The sequence below is a fragment of the Phyllobates terribilis genome, unplaced genomic scaffold (genome assembly GCF_046119375.1).
Source record: "Phyllobates terribilis strain yellow unplaced genomic scaffold, ASM4611937v1 Scaffold_5__5_contigs__length_657084704, whole genome shotgun sequence".
Taxonomy (NCBI): Eukaryota; Metazoa; Chordata; class Amphibia; order Anura; family Dendrobatidae; genus Phyllobates; species Phyllobates terribilis.
The window spans coordinates 441,643,106-441,667,948 of record NW_027362765.1 but is presented as its reverse complement, the minus strand read 5'-3'; the positions used below and the strand labels follow the sequence as shown (position 1 = coordinate 441,667,948).

The 24,843-nt window shown below is 42.3% G+C and overlaps 1 protein-coding gene across 2 annotated transcripts in view; it reads right to left on the bottom strand.

The window, feature by feature from the left end:
* PDZD7 (PDZ domain containing 7) overlaps positions 1 to 24,843 on the bottom strand; it is a 92,746-nt gene that overhangs the window by 10,545 nt on the left and 57,358 nt on the right. The window contains exons 10-15 of one of the 2 annotated variants that reach the window (XM_073685293.1): positions 16,230 to 16,271; positions 14,802 to 14,965; positions 12,628 to 12,719; positions 9,964 to 10,055; positions 4,447 to 4,518; positions 2,922 to 3,542 (exon numbers count right to left, since the gene is read on the bottom strand). In XM_073685293.1, coding sequence (XP_073541394.1) covers positions 2,922 to 3,542; positions 4,447 to 4,518; positions 9,964 to 10,055; positions 12,628 to 12,719; positions 14,802 to 14,965; positions 16,230 to 16,271 — 1,083 coding nt within the window. The remainder of the gene's footprint in view (positions 1 to 2,921; positions 3,543 to 4,446; positions 4,519 to 9,963; positions 10,056 to 12,627; positions 12,720 to 14,801; positions 14,966 to 16,229; positions 16,272 to 24,843) is intronic. The other variant, XM_073685294.1, reaches the window with a different exon arrangement.

Here is a 24,843-nt window from a genome sequence, read left to right as displayed (position 1 = left end):
CTACATAGTCCTCCATACAGTATAATGGGCCCCACATAGTCCTCCATACAGAATAATGGGCACCACATAGTCCTTCATACAGTATAATGAGCCCCACATAGACCTCCATACAGTATAATGGGTCCCACATAGTCCTTCATACAGAATAATGGGTCCCACATAGTCCTCCATACAGTATAATGGGCCCCACAGAGTCCTACATACAGAATAATGGGCATCACATAGTCCTCCATACAGTATAATGGGCCCCACACAGTCCTCCATACAGTATAATGGGCCCCACATAGTCCTCCATACAGAATAATTGGCCCCACATAGTCCTCCATACAGTATAATGGGCCCCACACAGTCCTCCATACAGTATAATGGGCCCCACATAGTCCTCCATACAGAATATTGGACCCTACATAGTCCTCCATACAGTATAATGGGCCCCACAGAGTCCTCCATACAGTATAATGGGTCCCACATAGTCCTCCATACAATATAATGGGTCTCACATAGTCCTCCATACAGTATAATGGGCCCCACATAGTCCTCTATACAGAATAATAGGCACCACATAGTCCTCCATACAGAATAATGGGCCCCACATAGTCCTCCATACAGAATGATAGGCACCACATAGTCCTCCATAGAGAATAATGGGCCCCACATAGTCCTCCATACAGAATAATGGGCCTCACATAGTCCTCCATACAGAATAATGGGCCCCACATAGTCCTCCATACAGAATAATGGGCCTCACATAGTCCTCCATACAGAATAATGGGCCCACATAGTCCTCCATACAGAATAATGGGCCCCACATAGTCCTCCATACAGTATAATGGGCCCCACATAGTCCTCCATACAGAATAATGGCCCCACATAGTCCTCCATACTGAATAATGGCCCCACATAGTCCTCCATATAGAATAATGGGCCCCACACAGTCCTCCATACAGAATAATGGGCCCCACATAGTCCTCCATACAGAATAATGGCCCCACATAGTCCTCCATACAGTATAATGGGCCCCACATAGTCCTCCATACAGAATAATGGCCCCACATAGTCCTCTATACTGAATAATGGCCACACGTAGTCCTCCATACAGAATAATGGGCCCCACATAGTCCTCCATACAGAATAATGGGCCTCACATAGTCCTCCATACAGAATAATGGCCCCACATAGTCCTCCATACAGTATAATGGGCCCCACATAGTTCTCCATACAGAATAATGGGTCCCACATAGTCCTCCATACTGAATAATGGCCCCACATAGTCCTCCATATAGAATAATGGGCCCCACACAGTCCTCCATACAGAATAATGGGCCCCACATAGTCCTCCATACAGAATAATGGCCCCACATAGTCCTCCATACAGTATAATGGGCCCCACATAGTCCTCCATACAGAATAATGGCCCCACATAGTCCTCCATACTGAATAATGGCCCCACATAGTCCTCCATACTGAATAATGGCCACACACAGTCCTCCATACAGAATAATGGGCCCCACACAGTCCTCCATACAGAATAATGGGCCCCACATAGTCCTCCATACAGAATAATGGCCCCACATAGTCCTCCATACAGTATAATGGGCCCCACATAGTCCTCCATACAGAATAATGGCCCCACATAGTCCTCCATACAGAATAATGGCCCCACATAGTCCTCCATACAGAATAATGGGCCTCACATAGTCCTCCAAACAGAATAATGGCCCCACATAGTCCTCCCTCTTCTATCATTGCTTTCAATTGTATTGCTTTCAGTTCAAAGTGTAATCCCGGCAGGGGGAGCACTGCTGGCGTCACAGTCAAATATAATCACTCTGTGGAGCAGATTTGGCCCGCGGGCCAGAGTTTGACATGTGTGGTCTAGAGGTATACAAACACCTCGGAAACCTTTTGCAGCAGAAGACACCGCACACGTAGGCATTTCATTTTCCCTGATGTTTAGGGTCGCTGTTGTGCGTCTTGGCCAGTGAGCTCCTCACATTCACTACTATATACTGGATGTATGAGTATTATTACAGTATCCCGCTGCCCCCTTCTGTATGCACTACTCTAATCAGCAATCTATGGCGGTCTCATTATGTCTTATGTCTTCTAATGACTGTTTTTATCCTGTGTGTGTTTTACAACTAAAAAACTGACTAATGCGATTTAATACAGTCTTGTATTTTATTCACTTTCCATGTTGGGGGCAGGATCTATTACCTGTGCCAGGGGTATCGCATCGATCAAGAATGGACAGGCTTAGGAGCAGAACAATATATGGGCCCTGTACAGTCCAATAGCTCATCATAGTGCACAATTTCACTTAATTTGGAGGTAGAAGTGGCCTCCTTTACCTCTTGGACCTCTGTACGGCTGCACATGTTGCACCAATGATGTGTCCGCCCCTCGACAGGCTTTTATTCTGAGTTTTTTTTAACTGTAGGATTGTCAGTCAAATGATTTTTCAGTGGAAATGTGTATGTCCAAATGCATTTTTACTTTATTTTAATAAAAATTTAATAAAAATTACTGAGATAGGAGATGGTGCTCATAAAGTTCTATGTAGAGGGCAGGAGCTAGAGACAAACACAGACATTCTGTTGCAAGTTCTCCTGGAATGACAGTTACAGTTCCCCATAGAACTTTATGAGTACCAACTGTCATCTCCTATCTCAGTAATAGGAAAGTTGGTATTCACTGAATACAGATTTTGACTTGAGAATTTTGAGAATGAATGATCAGTCCTAGAAGAGAGAAAAAAAGCAGATTTCTGTGATAAGGTATATTATAAAATTTCTTATTTTAAGGTGTACTATTGATTTATGGAAAAATGAAATGAAATAAAATGATGGTTACTCTTTAAAGGAAGCCGGGCAACTGTATTTGAGATCAAAGTTAGGATACGTCTTTGATGTGCAACTTACCCAAAGACTGCTTCATCTTGGAGACCATCACAGTCACAAGCTCATACTCTTCCTCCTTCTCTTCACCAAAGCCATTTTGTGACACAAGATCAGCTTCTACATGATTGGTCTCCATCTCTAATTTCACAGGTTTCAGCTTGATATCAAGATTTGAAGGACTCAGGGATACTCCACCGAATATCTGAGATAAGATTGGCCTGGATTTCTTGGGTTTGTTGAGCACAGTATAAGCATTGTCTTTTTCTCTAGATCTGCTGCGGGTAGTCCTCGATGCTTTTGAGTTCTCACTTGAGTCTTTTTGATCTTTTCTACCCCTTGTAGACAAAGACTTGTTATCACTGGACAGAGATGAGGGCATTTGGGATAAATCAGAAGATGACTTTGTGGGTTCTGCAAGAAGCCAATTTGGCTTTGCCTTGCTAGAGGAAGACTTGCTAAAAGTTACGTTTTGGGCATCATATGAATCGACTGGCACATCTTCAAGTGGGGTAAAGTTTTTTTGTGTCCGTTTTATTTTTGTAGAATCCGAAACCTGTAATCTGTTCATTCGCCCTATCAGCGGTTTATCATTGTGTATCATTAGATCTTCTACTGGCTTAAGCTCGAAGGCTCCTCTGTGATCTGAGATTAAAAAAAGTAAGTAAAGTACTAAATATATATTTCCTAACAAAGAACTTAGTATAAAACTAATAGTATTAAAGGTGCATAGTATATAAAAAGTCTGCTAATATACAGTCAATCATCTTGAGAGGAACACCCAATAAAAAATGGTCCTTCAGAGTAGTCCTCTGAAATTACAGGCCAATAAACACAACAGACAGGGAAAATCTGTCACAAAAAGACTACTTCAATATCCTCCTCTGTGGCCTTCCAGCTAACACTCTCGCACCGCTCCAGTCCATCCTTAACTCTGCTACATGATTAATCCACCTTTCCCCTCGCTACTCCTCCATTTCTCCCTTCTACAAATCCCTTCATTGGCTCCCAATTCCCCAACGAATCCAGCATAAACGACTAACAATGACCTACAAGCCAACCATAATCTGTTTCCTCCATATATCTCCGAACTAATCTCCCGATATCTTACCAGACATAATCTCCGGTCCTAACAAGACCTCCTTCTTTCCTGCACTCTCGTACATTCCTCACTCAATCACCTCCAAGACTTTTCCGGAGTATCCCCCTTTCTCTGGAATTTCATGCCTCAACACGTCCCATTGTCCATCATATTCAGAACTTTCAGACGGAGCTTGAAACCCATCTCTTCAAGAAAGATTACAGCCTGCAATGACCGCGCTGCCACCCCACTACCAGCGGAGCTTCCGCAACCCCCCTGAACCTACTGTCTCCTCCTCTAATACCCTGTAGACTGTATGCCCACAAGGGCAGGGTCCTCTTCCCTCCGTACCAGTCTAGCATTGTTAGTTTGTTTACTGTAAGTGATATCTGTATTTTGTATGCAACCCCTCCTCATGTACAGCACTACGGAATCAATGGTGATCTAAAAATAATAATAATTACTTACCTGGAATAGGTGTAACAAGATGTTTCCTGGGAAGAGTGTTGGACATGGCCGGCCGGAGTGCAGGAGATGCCACTAGAATAAATACACAAAATAAAACCTGTTAAAAACACTGGAATTATAGAAGCGCCCTAATTAAAGGGTCTCCAGGGATTTTTTTTTAATTGTTCAGAGAATTGTTTAAAATTCTAAAAGACATAATACTCTCCCTACTCAATCTCTCACAGGTTCTGTTCTGATGCTCCTTATCCCCGCTGGTCTCTGCTTCCGGCTCCTGTCCTTTATACACAGGAAATGAGTAGAAATGCCAACTGGGTCGATCACTAGCCACTACAGTGACTTGTCTCAGCGATTGGATGAGCATGTATTTCCCCCCCATTTGCTGTGATTTGAGCATTCGACCAGGAAACCAAAGAACAATGGGGGCAAGGTGAACATCAGACCAATAACTGCAGGGGGACAATTGATTTTAGAGTAATGATATAGTTACCTCCAGTAATTATGACAGTGACAAAATATGCTCAGTACATATAACCGCTCAATTGTAAAGTGCAGCGGAATATGTTGGTGCTATATAAATAAAATTATTATTATTATATTACCATCTCACTATAATGGTCCAGTGACAGCTGTGCAAAGGTCACGGTGGGAAGCTCTGAGTGTTTCGGTACCTCTGCCTAAATGAGAAGCATTAGTCCTGGAATGTCTTGTGGGTGTTCTTCATTCCTATCCTTTCACACTCTAAGTGAGACTAATTAAGTATTTAATAAGAAGAGCATATTGTACAAGTTGGTATTGCCAGTTACAATGTATGTAGTGCACTCCAGTATAACTATTTGGTCTGCTGAACACTTTAAGGCTATGTGCCCACGTTGCGGAAATGAAGCAGAAAATTTCTGCTTCATTTCCGCATGTCCTCTCCCAGAAAAACGCATGCGGAATACCGCACGCGTTTATTGCGCGTTTATCGCGCGCTTAACGCGCGTTTACCACATGCGGAATTGCCTTGCGTTTTTAATGCATTGCACAAGGCAATTCCGCTTGCGGAAACGCAAAATTAATGAACATGCTGCGGATTTTTGAACGCGGCATAAACGCTGCGGAAAAGTCCGCAGCGTGGGCATAGAACATGCGGAATCCCCTTGGGGACCATGGGGTGCGGATTACCTAGCGTTTAACAAGCGTTTCCGCTGTGGAAATTCCGCAGCGTAAATGCTTGAAAAACACTACGTGGGCACGCAGCCTTAGCCCATAGAGAATGAGTGGAGTGATGGTGCACATGCCACCGCTCCATTCAGAAGGTTTTTGCAAACCTCAATATTCGGGATCAGTGGTGGTCATAACGGTTGGTCCCGACCGATTAGCAAGTTACCATTAGAGTTGAGCGGATCGATCTGCAGAGGATCAACTTCAAATCAAATTTCCTGAAATTTGTGGTTTCATGGAAATTTGAACGTTTTGAGATTTGATTCACAAGGATCACAAAAAAAGCATGCTCAACACCATTCCCCTCAATGCTGAAGCATCAGAGAGTGGGCTTCCCTATACTGCTTATATATATATATATACAGTATATATATATACAGTGTTTAGCATAAATGAGAACATTCCCTTTGAAAAGTAAGATTTTAATTAATGTCTCACTGAACATAGGAACGATTTCCAAAATTTTGACAAGACTGAGTTTCAAAGAACATTTTTTAACCCAGAAGATGAAAGTAAGGTTAATAATATAACTTTCATTACTTTATCTTCAGTTTAAGGCTATGTGCCCACGATGCAGAAATGAAGCAGAAAATTTTCTGAGCGTTTCTGCATCTCCCTGGCAGAAAAAAATGCATGCGGATTTTACATGCGTTTTTCTGCCAGGGAGAAGCGTTTTTTCAAGCGTTTTTGCATGCATTTCCGCATGCGTTTTTTTCAAGCGCTTCTCCAAGCAATTTTGAGCATCACTTGGAAAAGTGCTTGACAAGTTGGTCACACAATATAAATCCATGCAACTGGCGTGGATTTATATTGTGTGACCAACTTATGCTGCTTTAAATGCAGCATCAATAGTAAAAAAAAAGAATTAAAAGGTAAAAAATAAAAAAAAACATTATACTTACCTCTCCGGTGGTCCCCGGTCTCCTTCTCCGGTTGCTTCCTCTGTCCTCGGCATCCCGCTGTGTTCTGAAAGGACCTGAGCTGACGTCATTTAGTCAGCTGACAGGTCACGCGACCGCCAACGTCAGTGATCGCGTGACCATCACATGACTAAATGACGTCAGTGCAGGTCCTTTCAGAACACCGCGGGATGCTGAGGACAGAGGACGCCACAGGAGAGGTAAGTATAATGTTTTTTTTTTATTTTTTACATTTTAATTCTTTTTTTCTTAATGGTACCCAGGTCGGATGAGAGTCTCCTCTTCTCCAGACCCGGGTACCATCCGCGCATTGAACCGCATAACATTCGCATGCATACATGTATGCATCGGATATTATGCGGTTCAATGCAAGTCAATGGCGGCGATTTCGCCGTGATACCGCAAAATTAATGGTAGTGCTGCGGATTTTTCCGCAATGATAATCCGCAGCATGTGCATAGCACATGCGGATTATAATTGGGAAACATTACAGACCTTGCACTGAGCATTTTTGAAGTGTTTCCGCAGCAGAAATAACGCAGCGGAAAAACATAAAAACCGCATCATGGGCACGCAGCCTTACTCAAATTAGTTGAAGCAAAAACGAATACACTGCGCATCTAAAACTGCTACATCTGGTATTTTGTATTTGTTCATGAATTTTAAAGACAGCACCAAGTCTTCTAGGCATGGAGTGAACAAGTTGGCAACATATTGCAACATCTATCTTTTTCCATTCTTCAAGAACGACCTCATTTAGAATCTGAATGCTGAATGCAAAGTGATGCTCAACCTGTCTCTCCAGAATTCTTCATAGGTGTTCAATTGCGTTCAGATCAGGAAACACTTGGCCACTGAATCACTTGGGAGAAAGTACTATTAGCACCATGCATGTAGAATAATGAATTTACAAAAATACATGGTGCCTACAGTGAAACACGGTGATGGCAGTGTCCTTAGGTAGGGCTGTATAAATGCTGCTGATGTCAGGGAGCTACATTTCATTGACGGTATCATCGTGACACCATTTCTTCCAGTCCTTATCTTTCTGCCTGACAAGACTCTGCACTGCCAGTTTAGGAACCCTACCTGACCTGTGTTTAGCTTCACTCCTGACTTGAATCCTTTTCACTTGCAGGGGCGCTTCTGTGAGATACAGAACACACACGCCACCTTTCTCTTCGGCTCCAGCCAGAAGGTAAACCACTTCCCCACAATCCCCCTGGGGCTCTGCCAAAACACTCCCCTTTTCCTGTGACTGGGTTAACCCCTCTAGTTGCTGGATGTTTCTGGAGCACAACACTTCCTGTCTCCTGTGCTTGTGTTACTTCTAATAGTAGCTGAATGCTTTTAAAGCAACAGCACTACTTCCGCATGTCACACTCTGCAACAGCACTACTTCTGCATGTCACACAGCTCTCCGTGCCTTTAGAAGACGCGCACTTTTCCAACTTGACAATGATCCAAAACACAAATCTGTTGCATTTCTGGAAAAGAACAGGTTGAAAATTGCCCCAAAGTAGGAATGTGATAAAATAACAAATTACAGTGAAGAGCAAAAGGTTAACAATATTTTGAACTTTTGACTTTCAGTCTCCATATCTCACCATTCACTATTGCTTGGAACATGAGACTACTATCATTTTATTGACAATCATCTTGGCTATCCCATACATAAATTTTGACTTGCAACTATTTAGCATATGATTAGTTATGCAGATTCTTGTCATATCACTGCATAATTACTGTTTTGCTCCTAAAAACCAAAATTTTAATTTGTATTATTTTGTTAGTATTTTGTAAATTCACCTTTGGCTTTCAACACTGTTGAATCCTTCTGGGCATGCTCTCGATCAGATTCAAGCATGTCTAGCCTGAAATCTGATCCCAGGTCTCTTCTACATGTTCCCAAAGTTGGTGCATACTGGACGACTCACTTGGGTATGTATACAGCTTTTTCTTCAACTCTACCCACAAATGTTCGACTCTGTTGAGGTCTGGGGACTGTGGGAGCCAATCCAGTACCTCTATTTCATTTTCATTGAACCATTTCTTTGCCAATCTCGATGTATGCTTCGGGTCGTTGCCCTGCTGGAACACTATGTCTTCCTATTTATACCCATAGTACTTGAGTGACACTCACATATAGCTCAGCAGTGAGACCACCATCGATCTTGGTCAAGAATCCAACGCCTTTGGCTGTGAAACAACCCCATAACATCAGGCTTCTCCACGAACTTGACAGTTCCTTCAATTTCTCAATCCGTTAGCAACTTTTTCCCTTGTTACTTCCAGACCCATCAGAGCCTAGTCTATTGATGTTCATCTCATTGCTCCGAATCACCGGTTTCCAATCTTCTACTATCCACTTTTCGTATTTTTTTACAATGATGCTTCTTATCATGATATTGAAGTCAAAGCTTCTTCACCTTTTTTCAAGCCATCATTACAGACTTGTGTAACGTGCGTCATACTGTGCTTGCATGGACTTCTGTGATGTTAATATTATGAAGCATATGAGCTACCTCCACTGCCGTGTTGATAGACCTTGTGATGAGCCGACTTGTTGACTCCCATATTTTGCCTGGACATCCACCTCTTGGGTTTTGAATGGATGGACGGACTTCATTTCGCATTCTTCCAACTGTCAAGGCGCTCACATCATGCAGTTTGGCAATTTTCTTGGCCGAGAGACCGCTATCGGTGAGTTGAATGATGCTGTTTCTCTTTTCTTGGGAAATCTTCTTCATGGCTGCTCCTCGATTGAAACAGTGACCTTTCACTTGGGAATCAACCTAATAATACACTGAGCTATTAGGGAATGGAAGAACAGGTTATAATTTGTAGTCTACAGGAAAAAAAAATATTTTTCCACCACCAGAAGGAAAACAGTAACAATGCAATGACATGACAAGAATCTGCATAACTAATCATATGTTGAATAGTTGCAAGTCAAATTTATATATGACATAGCCAAGATGATTGTCTATAAAATGTTGGTAGTCTTACGTTCGAAGCAGTAGGGGATGGTGAAATATGGAGCCAGAAAGTTAAAAGTTCAACACATTGTTACCCTTTTGCTCGTCATTGTATTACTCAACTGGTAAATGCCGCATTGTTTCATCATCATTGCTCCTGTGGTCCTACCGGTCAACCATCTGCACATGACGACTGCAGTTAATCAATGTCCTCAGTGATAATGTCAGCACGTACGTCACAACCTTGCTGAGCACAGTCTTTAGCTGCAGTTGTCATGTTTGCATGGTGAGGAAGTCATCATTGTTGCAGCGGGGGAGGATTTATCAGGTGAGTATAAATTATTTTGTTATTTTATCACTTTTTCAGTTTTAGAGAATTAAACAAAAAATTAAATCAGAATCAAATGCTAATCTACCTGATCGGCTCTTGAGGGCATCATAAGCTTCCATCTCCAGGGAGATAACCATACTGTCGAAGCGTCCAAGATCCGTCAGTGCAATCAAACCTCTGTTATATCACATATAAAACACAATAAATTCCCATTATAACGACAAAACTAAAGAGACACACAGATTCAGTAACTTTAAATATTGTTTGATATGATGCTTTCTATTCTTATCACTTTTATAAATTTGGATTTTATCACAGGATGATAGCATATGGTAGTAGGAGTCTGTGTGAATTTACATGACCGCCTCCGATCACCTGAGAGCGCAGCACCCCTTTAAATTTGTGTATGCAGGCACATAGGTTTTTGAGACATGTGACTGCTCCAGATCCTGCAGATCATACCCATTCAATGATGAATGGCAGGAGTCTTTGGGGTAAGATTTATGGCCAATCTTAAAGGCAAGCCATATTTAGTTCTATAGACCTCTTTAAAGAGGGTAAGTGACTGGGAAAAACTTCTGTTTTCCTACCAACCTGCCAGAGGTATTGAATTGTGGTTACAGAAATATTGAAGAAAGTGTCAAATTTTTGGTTAATAGCATATAGCATACTAGACGTCTAGGAGGCTCCTGGTAAAATGGAGAAATCTCCCGGACTCTTGGAAGAGTTGGTGAGTTTTTCGAGTGCCACTAAAGTCTCCTGATATTTTCCAGAAACAAGTGATTCCAGAAGTTTTTTTTTGCCATCATATCCAAATACACATTTAGAGCTGGAGCATGGAAGTACTGTGGAGGGGCGTATCCTCTAGGACAGAGGTCCCCAACCGCCGGTCCGCGGACCAGGACCGGGCCGTTGGGGTTTTTCAGCCGGTCCGCGGGGAGAGGGGGCCCCTCCAGCCTCCAGCAGGGCCGCCATCAGGGCATGACTGCCCTGACTCCAGTATGGGGCCCGGCCGGTAGGAGCCCCCTCGGAGCCCCCCTCTTGTGCGTCTCTCTCCTCATGGGGCCCCCGGCCGCATGCTAAGCGCCGGGTCCGGGACATCTTAGCGCTGCGCTGCTGCGGCAGCACCTTCATGATTCCCCTGACTTCCGGTCATGTGACGGCGCCGTCACATGGCCAGAAGTCAGGAGAACCTGGTGTCAGCGATTTGGACGAGCGCCAGGATTCTGCAGGGATCGCATGGGGGTAAGTATAACAAGTTTTATTTTTTTTTAAATACAATTAACTAGGAGTGGGGGGAATGGGAGATGCACATGGGGGGAGGGGAGAGATGAGAGATGCACATGGGGGAGGGGAGAGATGAGAGATCCACATGGGGGGGAGGGGAGAGATGAGAGATGCACATGGGGGAGGGGAGAGATGAGAGATCCACATGGGGGGAGGGGAGAGATGAGAGATGCACATGGGGGAGGGGAGAGATGAGAGATCCACATGGGGGGAGGGGAGAGATGAGAGATGCACATGGGGGGAGGGGAGAGATGAGAGATGCACATGGGGGGAGGGGAGAGATGAGAGATGCACATGGGAGGGAGGGGAGAGATGAGAGATGCACGGGGGGGTGAGAGATGCACGGGGGGGTGAGAGATGCACGGGGGGGATGAGAGATGCACGGGGGGTGGATGAGAGATGCACGGGGGGGTGAGAGATGCACGGGGGGGATGAGAGATGCACGGAGGGGATGAGAGATGCACGGGGGGTGGATGAGAGATGCACGGAGGGGGATGAGAGATGCACGGAGGGGGATGAGAGATGCACGGGGGTGAGCTGCACATGGGGGGGTGAGAGATGCACATGGGGGGGTTATGTTTACATAACTTTGTTGCCTTATGAAGGGCGGGGGGGGCCCCCAAAAATTTCTTGCACAGGGGCCCACTACAGTCTGTGTCCGCCCCTGGGATGAAGTAAATGCAGCTGAACAGCAGCTGTCAGGACAGCTGCCCTGTCCTGCTGCAGGGCGTGATGGGGCCTCAGTGATGCGGCTCCTGGCACAGCACATTATGTGGGGCTCCTGGCATAGCTCCTGGCGGGGACCTGGTCTACACTATATGATAAGTATGCACTAAACTCCAAATCCCTCCATTACCCCGCCCCCATATGACCAAAGCCCCGCCCACCCCACCCCCTCCTTGCTGGGCCATGGAAAAATGATCTTGCTTCAAGCCGGTCCCTGGTGCAAAAAAGGTTGGGGACCACTGCTCTAGGAGGAACTAAAAAATAGTGGCACTACATTTCTTGAGCAACAAAGTATCTTCAGGGATACAGTCTGGAAAAGTTGGTAAGTATGGCATATAGAGTTGGTTGAATCTGGAGATCAAAAATTCTGGGTGAAGGCTGATACATTCATAAAGGTAGAAACTTTTAGGGGCTGGTGAATGGTCCAACCTACGTGACAGGAGTGTGACCACCATCTAAGTACTTAGGTTTCAGTGTAATGTAGTGGTCACCCTATAGTGGGGGAATAAAAGATGTTGGGGAGAGTAAATCAGGAAACTCTAATTTATTCACCTACAACTAAGGAATCAATGCAGGAACTTTGCAAAGAAAAGCCATGAGAAAGAGCATTGGAAGTCCAACAGACCCAAAAGCTCTGACTTGAGCAGACCTGTTCTGTAAGGCAACATGTGCTCGATAGAAATAGATTTCTTTCCATGATTTTCATCTACCAGATTCTACAGAAGAGAAATCCTACCTTACATCTCGTAAAAGGAGAAGCTTCTCGGGTCGGTCCAAAATTGCAAGCAATGGTCTGACGAGATCTTCAATCCCTCCTTCCTGGATATACTGGTAGGAGAGGTAATGTTAGGGTAAAAGTTTCATCCCATAACTTGTATAACTTCAGTTAAAATATTCTGTCCATATCTGTCATTTATGATATGCTTTACTTGCTCAGCAATTTTCAGGAGCTCATGCACAGTTCTCGAGATAGATGCGGGTCCCAGAGGTGGGACTTATCTATTAGACATGTGAATATGCACAAATGTCCAAGACAGAAATATCTTAAACATAAGAGGATTGTTTCATTAGGGCACATGGACATAGTAGAGTAGGCTCCTTTTTCTTGCACTTATGTATACTTTTTATTTAGATCTATAACCATCATAGACTCAAAGCACTATATGTAGCAAATTTTGTATATCTTTATGACGTATCCTCACACCTAAAAATATTTCTATAAGAAAGTATATACTAGCTACCAATTAGTAGCAGCAAAATATAATTTTTTGACTGTTTTCTGGCGCCACGGTCAAAGATAAGAATGCTTTACTTAATAAACTATAGGAGGGTTGCATAACCGCTTTATTGGCCCGAGGGCCGAATAGTTATATTTGGCTTCTTCAAGAGACCACAAATTAACTTAAAAGAAATCTATAACTTTAGATCCCCTGAACAGAATAAATGGCTGTGTAAGTCTTGAGAATATAAGGTAATAGATACCTGTATACCCTAAACTAATATCTAATGAGGCTGGAAGTTCAATGGGGGCAGACCGATAAATAGCAAGTGCTTCAGTCTGTTTCATTACTCCCCACCATGTGCAACCCTTTTCTCCTTGATTGATACCTCATCTCTCTGCTGCATTAGTGTTTGGCCAGCGAAGAGAGGAGCTGTCACTGAAGGAGAAAAAGGAGATCCTGGGCTGGGGGTAATGAAGAGGATTACTACACACCACCCCCAATACACATTCAGCCTCATTAGTATATATTGTAGCTCAGTACGTTGGACTTTTTCTTCCAGTAAAAGGACTGTCGACATGACACAAACACAACCCCGATAAAGTCAACACGGTCTGTTGTGTTCCCCCCAATTGTCCAGCCTTCAGGGGTCCGGCACTGCCATTCTTTCAGTATTTCTGTTCCTGTATGGTAATATTAGTGAAGGAGTGAAGAGAGACTAATAAATTATATATTCACATGGTGTCTTCTGACTGAAGGAGAGTGGACGAGTGAGCTACAGTGGTAAGGTGATCCAAACAGGTTCTCCAACTTGTGGCTCTCCAGATCTACCTCTCCCCAGTCCTTAAAGTGCATTTTCATATTGTGAAGCCGTTGGCACTTTAGGTTTGTTAATTACTGAGATACTTTTCCCTAGAAGCACAGTGGCATCTGATGGAACGAGGCAAATTTTTTCGATATGGAGGCCAAGAGAAAACCTCAGTTGTAAGTATATGGAGGCCAAGAGAAAACTTCAGTTGTAAATATATGGAGGCCAAGAGAAAACCTCAGTTGTAAGTATATGGAGGCCAAGAGAAAACCTCAGTTGTAAATATATGGAAACCAAGAGAAAACCTCAGTTGTAAGTATATGGAGGCCAAGAGAAAACCTCAGTTGTAAGTATGTGGAGGCCAAGAGAAAACCTCAGTTGTAAGTATATGGAGGCCAAGAGAAAACCTCAGTTGTAAGTAGATGGAGGTCAAGCGAAAACCTCAGTTGTAAGTATGTGGAGGCCAAGAGAAAACCTCAGTTGTAAGTAGATGGAGGCCAAGAGAAAACCTCAGTTGTAAATATGTGGAGGCCAAGAGAAAACCTCAGTTGTAAGTATATGGAGGCCAAGAGAAAACCTCAGTTGTAAGTAGATGGAGGTCAAGCGAAAACCTCAGTTGTAAGTATGTGGAGGCCAAGAGAAAACCTCAGTTGTAAGTAGATGGAGGCCAAGTATGGAACCATAAATTTCATTGAGTGCAGTATAACATATATCACCCCTTGTCATCATAGGGCTGTGCACATGGTCAATATTGAGACAAGAAGTGAGTGAATAAATAGTATGATTCCTGTATTGCTTTCTTCATAAAAACAAAAAGTTGTTCTCTTTCCCTAACCTTTATATTACTGACCCTGTATATAGGTGAAATGATCACTTCCTTACCCTGCGACAATGGCGCAGCACTGCCGCCACCTCATCCTCATTGAGTAGCTTTCGGGCCATGTCTTCAGTGACCGCCAGTCGGTCCTCCATAGTCATATCTCCATTGTAGAGAGCATTCAGATCCCGCTGTGCACCAAAGAAAAATGGACGAGTCCGATCTTTACCTAGAACAAAGCAGATGGGTCTCTTTTATTTAGCATTCTGAAACCATAGTCAATATTAGGGCGCTTAAAGAATATATATTGTACACCCATCATCACCACCATTAGAATACTGAGCCTTAGGGTTCGCTCACATCAACGCATTAAAAATCGCTCCGACGTTCATCCCGAAAAGTTGGACGAGTGTCGTGTATATGTGATTCCGTATGTCATGAACAATTTTTTCTCGCATTGCACACATCCGATTTATATGCTAATGTGAGCGAACCCTTAAAGTAAATTTCCGCTCTGACCCTCTTCCTGAATTTTATGTATTTGGGGCTCAAAATCATTGGATTTCATTAAAAATTTTGCTCCATTTGACAAGACAAATGCGCACACGTCCTCTAGCACCAGAGAGGTAGAAGTACGGCTCTTGCTCAAGTCTTCACAAGGGATAATGTGAATATCGCTGGCTCCTCCCTCTGGCACACAACAGGTATTTATACACCCAGGCCAGGGTGTTAATTAGCCAGAGGAAGGTAGCCGCTGGGTCTTAGAGAGACAGCTTAAAGAAGTTTCTGTAATGTCAAACGACACCCCGTGACAGGTTCCCTGGACCGAGCGCTGCTTAGAATTGGACACAAAGCTAAGATTCTGTAACCTTCAAGTGCATTGTGCAACCAATGTGACCTCCAACCACAAACTGTTCTGTCTCACCCAGTATGATTTGAAACCATCAAAATGTTTGTGCCACTTTTATAAAGAAAGTACAGTAACTCTTACATGACTGTCATTTAGGAATTGCAAGGATTTCTTGTAGAACTTGGTAAATTAAGGAGCATTTTAACTTTTGACTGTGTGGAATATCTGATATTCTGAATTTGGACAGGACCTTCTTGACACCTGATCAAAGGATATTCACTGATGAATAAGAAAATAGGAAAGCATGCTCATAACTGCCCCAACACATACAAAGATGCATCACCATAAAGAAGGAACGATTTTAAATCATTGTATCCAAAAATATAAAAAAAAAAATACATATTGTTGATACTCAGGATAACAGATAATGTCCTGAGCAAGGCTGCCAGAAGACACCAAGTACATGGGCTAACTCATTTGCTGTTCCACAGACTACAGTGAAGAAATTATTATGGTAAATTTGCTGAAAATCAAAATCTTCCACAAAATATGAGAATGTAGGTTCTTAAAAAGGTTTCTGCATCTTTATGTGGTTGCGGCAGGATCACCACAAACCTTCTGCACACATTACATTAGGATTTACCCTTCTTCAGGCTTCTGATCATAAATTTCTGAACAATATTTACTAGAAAAAAATAAAAAAAAACAATATTACAGCCAGAACATAAACCACTCACTGGAACTAGTGATGAGCGAGTATGTTTTGTTAACCCTTTCGCCGAGTATACTCGGGCGAGCACTGAGTATTTACAGCGTGCACGGGCTTTAAGTTTTCATCGCTCCGTGAACATGATTTGCAACTGTTTGACAGATTTAATACATGTGAGGAATGCTGGAAAAACAGGCATTCCTCACATGTGAGAGGATGATGGGAGTGATGCTTCACGCAAGATTACGATGTAAGACACAGATGAAGTAATTCTTTCCTTATCTGGACATTTGGACTGACGCCCGGAAACTAGATTGTAACCTGTTTTTAGCTGTCTCAGTAACCTTCTACTGCTATGAATTAACACTTTTTATGAAACTTTCTTATTAACATTCCACTGTAATGAATCATTATTTCGCTGCTTGTAGAACAAAGGCATTTTACTGCGCATGTATGACAACAAACTAAGATTATTAGTATAAATAAAAGGGACAGCTCCAATAGAGGCAGACGCGCTCAGGGGCTTCCCAGTACTTGATTATACACTACGTGTCTGTGTATTTCTTGTTACGGGGATACCCCGACTCCAACAAGGACCCTCCATGGCTGAATGATCCTAACATTTCCTGGCGCCCGAAACAGGGACCCGAGGTCTGCGTATTCCTTCAAGTTCATCGACCGGCACGAGTAACCGCTGAGATTGGGACATCGGAACAGCAGATGACAAACCTGGCCAGGTAAGAGACACTGTTAGTTCTCTTACATCTGCTCTGCGATAGTCCGTAAATTTCATGCATATCTTGTGTTGGGATTGAGGAACTAGTAGAGAAGGATACCTATAGCTCGGGTCATTCATGTATATACTGTAGGATCTGCCGAAGGAGAGGTCAGAGAAGGTTATGAAACGGATGGTATGAAAGAGATGTGGATGTCGGGAATAGCCTCATAAGCCGCACTAAGGTAGATGACATAAGTATTACGGAGATTGCCTAACTGAGTCATAAGGTTGTGTCCTTTCGGGGAAACCTTCGCTCACGCTTAACTCCCGAACCTTTGTCCTCCTTTTTGACGGATAAGAGATTGACAGAATGAGCCCATGGAAGTAATGATAATACTCCAGGGACACGATATGTAATGGAGACTGTATGGTTCATTTTATGTATTGTTGGTCTTGCCCTTGTTGCCATATATATGTGTGTTAGAATTACTCTACACTTCAGACAAAACGGTCCAGATAAACCGTTTCAGATACTGGCTCCTTAGGACAGAATAGGTAACGAGGAAAGGTAAAATATAGAATATATTTTATCTAACCCAAAAAGCCTCCTAAGGTAGGAATAGTCAGGAAAAATGGGCAACAAGATACTGGCTCCTTAGGACAGAATAGGTAACGAGGAAAGGTAAAATATAGAATATATTTTATCTAACCCAAAAAGCCTCCTAAGGTAAGAATAGTCAGGAAAAATGGGCAACAAACAGACTAAGACCACAAATGATGAACAAGATGTCTATACAATCGTGAAAGAAAGGTGTGGTGTAGAAGCAACTAAGAATTTAGGGAAAGTTTGCAAAACTTTTCAGGTAGCAAGGCATGACAGGTTTAACAGGAAACTATGGGAGGACATTCGGGTTAGAAAAGCAGGAGTGATAAGAGACAAAGGATGGTAGAGTCCAAATTTTGGTGCCTGATGACCAAGAGTCTCTAGAAAACATTGTAAAAGTCCAAGCCTTAGAGGATGAGAAAGATCCTGCCCCTACCCAAATTATTTTAGATCTTTCTGAGGTACCAGAAAAATTATGGGCACAACATGACACCGATGTAGGACTAATGCCAATAGCTCCTGTAAAAGTCACTCCTGTTCCAGGTGTGACACTACCCCAATTGAGACAGTATCCTATTAGTGCCCAACAAGAACACGCCATAGGAGAACAGATAAAAGATTATCTAAAAACTGGAGTACTGATAGAAGTAAAGTCACCAGCCAATACACCGTTGTACCCCGTAAAAAAGAAATCTACTGAGGGGTCAGCTGCTAGGTACCGGATGGTACATGATCTAAGAGAGATAAATAAAATTTTGGAACCTATTACTCCTGTTGTGCCAAATCCACACACATTGCTATCACAGATCCCAGCAACAGCACGAGTATTTTCTGTCATAGACTTATCAAATGCATTTTTTTCAGTACCATTACACCCAGACTGTTACAAACTGTTTGCATTTACATTTAAGAATAGACAATTAGCATGGACAAGATTACCACAGGGTATGATACATTCACCTACCTTGTACTCAGAAGCTATGAGATCAGTTCTTCAAAATTTCAAACCTACGGATGAGGTTGTAATTCTTCAATATGTTGATGACCTATTGTTATGTGCCCCTGCTCAAGAGTCCGCAAACAGCAACACAATAAGGTTGTTAATATTTCTAGCAGACATGGGCTGTAAAGTTAACAAGAAAAAAGTACAACTTTGTATGACTACGGTAGTATTTCTAGGACACTGCATTTCACAAGGTATTCGGCACCTCACCGCCGACAGACTAAAAATCATTAGAGATCTTGTTCCTCCCAAGAACTACAAAACATTAAGAGCATTTTTGGGAATAGTATCACACTGCAGACAATGGGTTATACATGCTAGTCAGCTTATGCAACCTCTATATGATTGTTTAAAAATCGAACCTTTCCAGTTAACTGAATCAGCACTCATAGCCTTTCAAGACCTCAAGAAAGGTCTCATGTCAGCCCCGGCCTTGGGAATCCCAGACTACGCCAAACCATTCCAATTAATGGCTGCGGAAATGTCTAATCATGCTACAGGAGTACTAACACAGAAACATGAAAATAAACAAAGACCTGTCGCATACTATTCTGCTCAATTAGATAATGTTACCAAAGCTGCACCATCATGTGTCAGAGTAGTAGCAGCTGTCTCTCTTTTGGTAGAAAAAGCCTCAGAAATAGTACTAGACCATGCCCTAATAGTACAAACTACACATGATGTACATGGCATACTGAATCAGGTATTGCCAAAACACATTTCAATGGCTAGACATCTTAGATTACAATGCTCCTTACTAATGCCACCAAACCTCACTTTTCGCCGCATATTGTCTCTAAATTTAGCCACTCTGTTACCACTAGAGACAAAGGGGGGAGTGGAAGGAGGTCAGGAAGACGAAGATGAAAATTTTTTTTACAATACCACGAACAAGACAATATAATACATGATTGCTTACAGTGTATAGAACAAGAAACACAAGGGCTACCTAATGTACAGGACACCCCTCTTGACAATCCAGACCTACATATGTATATAGATGGTAGTAGGTATGCAGATGAAACTGGTAACTTTCACACAGGTTATGCCATTGTATCAGATTATGATGTTATTGAAGCTGAGCCAATGCAGGCCAGCTGTTCAGCCCAGGAAGCTGAACTATTAGCTCTAATACGAGCATTACAGTTAGCAAAAGAAAAAACCGCTAATATTTTTTACTGATATGCATATGGTATTGTACATGATTTTGGATGTATATGGAGAGCTAGAGGTTACATGACAGCTTCAGGTCAACCAGTAAAACATGGACAAATGATTAGACAAATCCTAGAATCAGCTGCCTCAACCAAACAAGTAGCAGTAATAAAAGTACCTGCACATGTAAGACTCGACACCGAGATAGCTAGGGGTAATGACCGAGCCGACAAGGCTGCTAAGCGAGCTGCAGTAAAACCTCTGACAACTGACCACACTATTAGTGCAGTATCAGAATTTGACTTAATTACACGGCTCAAAGAAGCCCACCAGCAGGTGAGTAGAGAAGAAAAAGAAGAGTGGCAGAAACAGGGGGCAGAAGAAAAAGAAGGACTATGGAGAAAAGGAGATGAGCTTTGTCTCCCCCGAGCATGGTACCCTGTTGTGGTCAGTGAAGCCCACGGACCTACACATGTGTCTGCAAACGGTATGATACAGAGGGTCAGACAGAAGTGGTTAGCCCCAGGGTTCGGCCAGGTAGCTCGAGCAAAATGTGGTTCTTGTGAAATCTGTTTAGCCCACAATCCAGGACAGACTGTTAAGACCCCCCAGAAGCACCATGTAAGACCACTATATCCGTTCCAGAGACTTCAGATCGATTACATCCAGATGCCTAAGCATGGACACTATGAGTATGTACTGGTATGTGTGGACATGTTTTCGGGGTGGCCAGAGGCTTATCCAGTTCATACAGCCACGGCTAAAGTCACTGCAGTAAAAATAGCACATGAACTGGTACCCCGTTATGGTATCCCAGAAGTGATCGAGTCAGATAGAGGTACACATTTTACTGGAGAGATCTTTCAGAATGTAATGAAAATGTTGTGTATAAAAAGTGAACTACACACCCCTTACCACCCACAGAGTTCTGGTAAGGTTGAGAGAATGAATGGAACACTTAAGTTAAAAATACAGAAAGCCATGGCAGAAACACAGAAACCATGGACTGAGTGTCTCCCAATAGCATTGTATTCAGTCAGAAACACCCCCCAGGGAAAGAGCAAACTCACCCCCCATGAAATATTGTTTGGTAGAGTTGCCAATACAGGATTGTATTTCCCACAGACTTTAATGTTAGAAACTGAAAGCTTAACTGCTTATGTACAAAATTTATGTAAGCATGTGTCTAAAATACACTCTTTAGTGTTCTCTTCCATTCCAGATCCTGATTCCATTGAGGGAACGCACAAGCTGCAACCAGGAGACGAAGTTTACGTAAAAAGACATAACAGAAGAACGCTAGAACCCAGATTTGAGGGTCCATATCAGGTGTTATTGACAACTCCAACTGCAGTAAAATTGGAAGGAAAATCAGCATGGGTACATGCAAGCCATTGCAAAAAGAAATAGTGGTGATTGTACTTGTGTTAGCTATAACGATAGATCAGGGAGACCTGTGGGATAAACTAAGTTCCCCAAAACCTGCAGGTAGTAAATTTATAAAACATCATGAGACATTGGTAAACGGGCTGCTCGATGGCGGACAGAAAATAGCAGACTGTTGGATTTGTACGCATTCTCCGATATCAGCCACGAGCATACCCTTCCTGGCCGTACCCATGACCCCTGAGGAAGTGTTTACATGGACTAATTGCTCAGACAAATTAGCAAATAACCAAACCGTTAATTCTAGATTATGGAACACCACTGTTGCCATCCCAGTTGTGGGGTGGGTGGGATTTCCCTGGTGGCAAGGTAATATGACCGGAAAAATAAACAACTTACAATATTTAGCGTTTAAAGGAGGTGTATGGGTTCCTAGAAATAAGACGGGACTAACAGACTTAGGGTTAATTCCTACAGAAAATATACAACTCAGTTTTAGTAGCACAGTATCTTCTTCTCAACCTTTTAAACCTGATATAGTAGAAAAATACATACACAATAATGGTTGGAAATATTCACAATTATTCCCCGATGGAAACAATGATACATGTTCAAAGATACCAGGTAATATATTATGTAATGAGTCAAGTGCATATGACCCAGGTACACCGACTTGTGAAAATCCAGATGCAGGATACTGTAGTCCATTAGGTCAAAAACCCCCTTGGTGTATACTTCAGAATGTATCTAAATTTTTAGATTTGGTACATAGGTTGGTGCTCCAACACTCTGCAATATGGGATCTGCCTGAAGGAACTTTCTGGATTTGTGGAAATGGAGCATACAAATGGCTCCCAGTAGGAATAAAAGGTACATGTACTCTAGGACGCTTAACACCGGCCACATTTATAGTTCAGAATCAGCAGGTAGATATGCAAGCAGTACCTAAACACACACTATACAAAAGAGCAGCCGACAACTCGCCTAGACCTTCAGGTAGGCCACATGTGGTCCAAATGGGAATTCCTAATAAAATATTCAGCACTTTTTTTGTGTATCCAATGTTGATGCAGATGTGGGATGAATATGACAGACACAATGACCAAAATAAAGATAGCTGGTGGTCAGACACCTTCTCCTTTCTCAACCCAAAGAACTGGTTTAAGGGTATTGGAGGTTGGGTGGCTGGAATTCTGCAAGGTATATTACAGATTGTGCTAATTATAGTAGTCATATATGTAGTGTTTAAAATAGGATTAAAAATTATTTTAATATGCATAAATAAGCTTTGTAACACGGACTCAAGAATATGAAAGAAAAGAAATCCCGGACCAGGTTTTCTACCAAAAGTCCATAAGGAAGAATCAAAGGGGGGACTGAGAGGATGATGGGAGTGATGCTTCACGCAAGATTACGATGTAAGACACAGATGAAGTAATTCTTTCCTTATCTGGACATTTGGACTGACGCCCGGAAACTAGATTGTAACCTGTTTTTAGCTGTCTCAGTAACCTTCTACTGCTATGAATTAACACTTTTTATGAAACTTTCTTATTAACATTCCACTGTAATGAATCATTATTTCGCTGCTTGTAGAACAAAGGCATTTTACTGCGCATGTATGACAACAAACTAAGATTATTAGTATAAATAAAAGGGACAGCTCCAATAGAGGCAGACGCGCTCAGGGGCTTCCCAGTACTTGATTATACACTACGTGTCTGTGTATTTCTTGTTACGGGGATACCCCGACTCCAACAAGGACCCTCCATGGCTGAATGATCCTAACACATGTATTAAATCTGTCAAACAGTTGCAAATCATGTTTACGGAGCGATGAAAACTTAAAGCCCGAGCACGCTGTAAATACTCGGCGCTCGCCCGAGTATACTCGGCGAAAGGGTTAACTAAACATACTCTCTCATCACTAACTGGAACCCATTGGTAAAGGATGGCAATCTGTGCACTGATTCTCAAGAGTCAATTTCTTCTATTTCAACCATTATATAAGTTATTATAAATGAATAATTAATTCATATATATAGATATTTCTGAAATTCTAACAATCAACAAGACAAACACTTTTAACTCAAAAAGAGCAGGGGGATAAGTGTCCATTTACACTTGCAGACTGTGGCCTCAAATGACTGCTGACTGGCTATAAAGAAATAAATTGGGCGACCAGAATTCTATGCACCCTTAACGATTTCTAATAAGATCGTTCTGTGCGCAGTTAATTCCACAGTGCTTTACAGACATAATCATCACTGTCCCCATTGGGGATCACAATCTAGATTCCCTATCAGTATGTCTTTGGAGTGTGGGAGAAAACCAGAGAACCCGGAGGAAACCCACACAAACATGGGGAGAAGATACAAACTCCTCGGTGGGATTTGAACCCAGGACTCCAGCTCTGTAAAGCAACAGTGCTAACCTCTGATCTACCTTGCTCGTTATTGGCAGCACATCTGTTTACGCAGGATGATGTGCTGCCGATAACAATGATTTTAATGATAGCAAGAACGATCCAGTCACCCGACGAACCAGCGTTATGCTCATTTGTTGGATGATTGATGGTATGTTTACACAAGCCAATAATGGGCGTAATTGCGATTACATTGCTTCTTCCTCAACACTGAATCCGCAACAACAAGAAGGAAAAATCGCTGAATTGAAAATCAGGATAGATAGACATGTTAGTGATCTGCAAATGATGAAAAATGGAAACAAAATTTTCAAAACATCTCTATTTATTCAGTATCAAGCATAAGCGCCACATCTCCGAACTTGTCTCCCATCGAGCACATCTGGGACGTCATTGGTCAGCAATTGCAAAGAGATGAGCTGCCAGCAGAGGATCTTGATGATTTGCCCACATGAAATCAGCTCAGCAGTACATTCCTCAGAAAACCATTAATAATCTCATTGATAGCAGCCAAGATGTGTAAAGTGGTGAGAAAAAGTGTTTGTCCCCTTCCTGATTTCTTATTCTTTTCCATGTTTGTCACACTTAAATGTTTCAGGTCACAAAACAAATTTAAATATTAGACAAGGATAACACAAGTAAACACAAAATGCAGTTTTTAAATGAAGGTCTCTATTATTAAGGGAAAAAGAAATCCAAACCTTTAGGGCCCTGTGTGAAAAAAAGTGATTGCCCCTAAACCTAACAACTGGTTGGGACACCCTGAGCAGTAACAACTGCAATCAAGCATTTTTGCTAACTGGCAATGAGCCTTACAACTCTTTGGAGGAATTTTGGCCCACTCATCTTTGCAAAATTGTTGTAATTCAGACATATTGAAGGGTTTCCGAGCATGAACCGCCTTTTTAAGCTTTTTCATACCACTGGAAGTTCGGGGACTTTTGCACTCATACATAATACTAAATAAATCAAAATATTTAAAAACATTTTTTTTCCATTTTTTCATCAGTTGCATATCATTAACATGTCTAAACATCCAGTGATCACCATAATCTCACGATTTTCTTTATGTTGCAATTTCAGTGAAGAATGTATATAGATGGGAGGTATCTTCCAGAGCAAGATCTACTTATATTAGTTAATGGCTTTGGTCACTAAGGTTTTTATGAGCGACTCTAATCCCCTAATATCGGCTGAAATTGAATGATTCATCTCCAACTGGGACTGTGCAATTTAGGCTGGATTCACACTAGCATA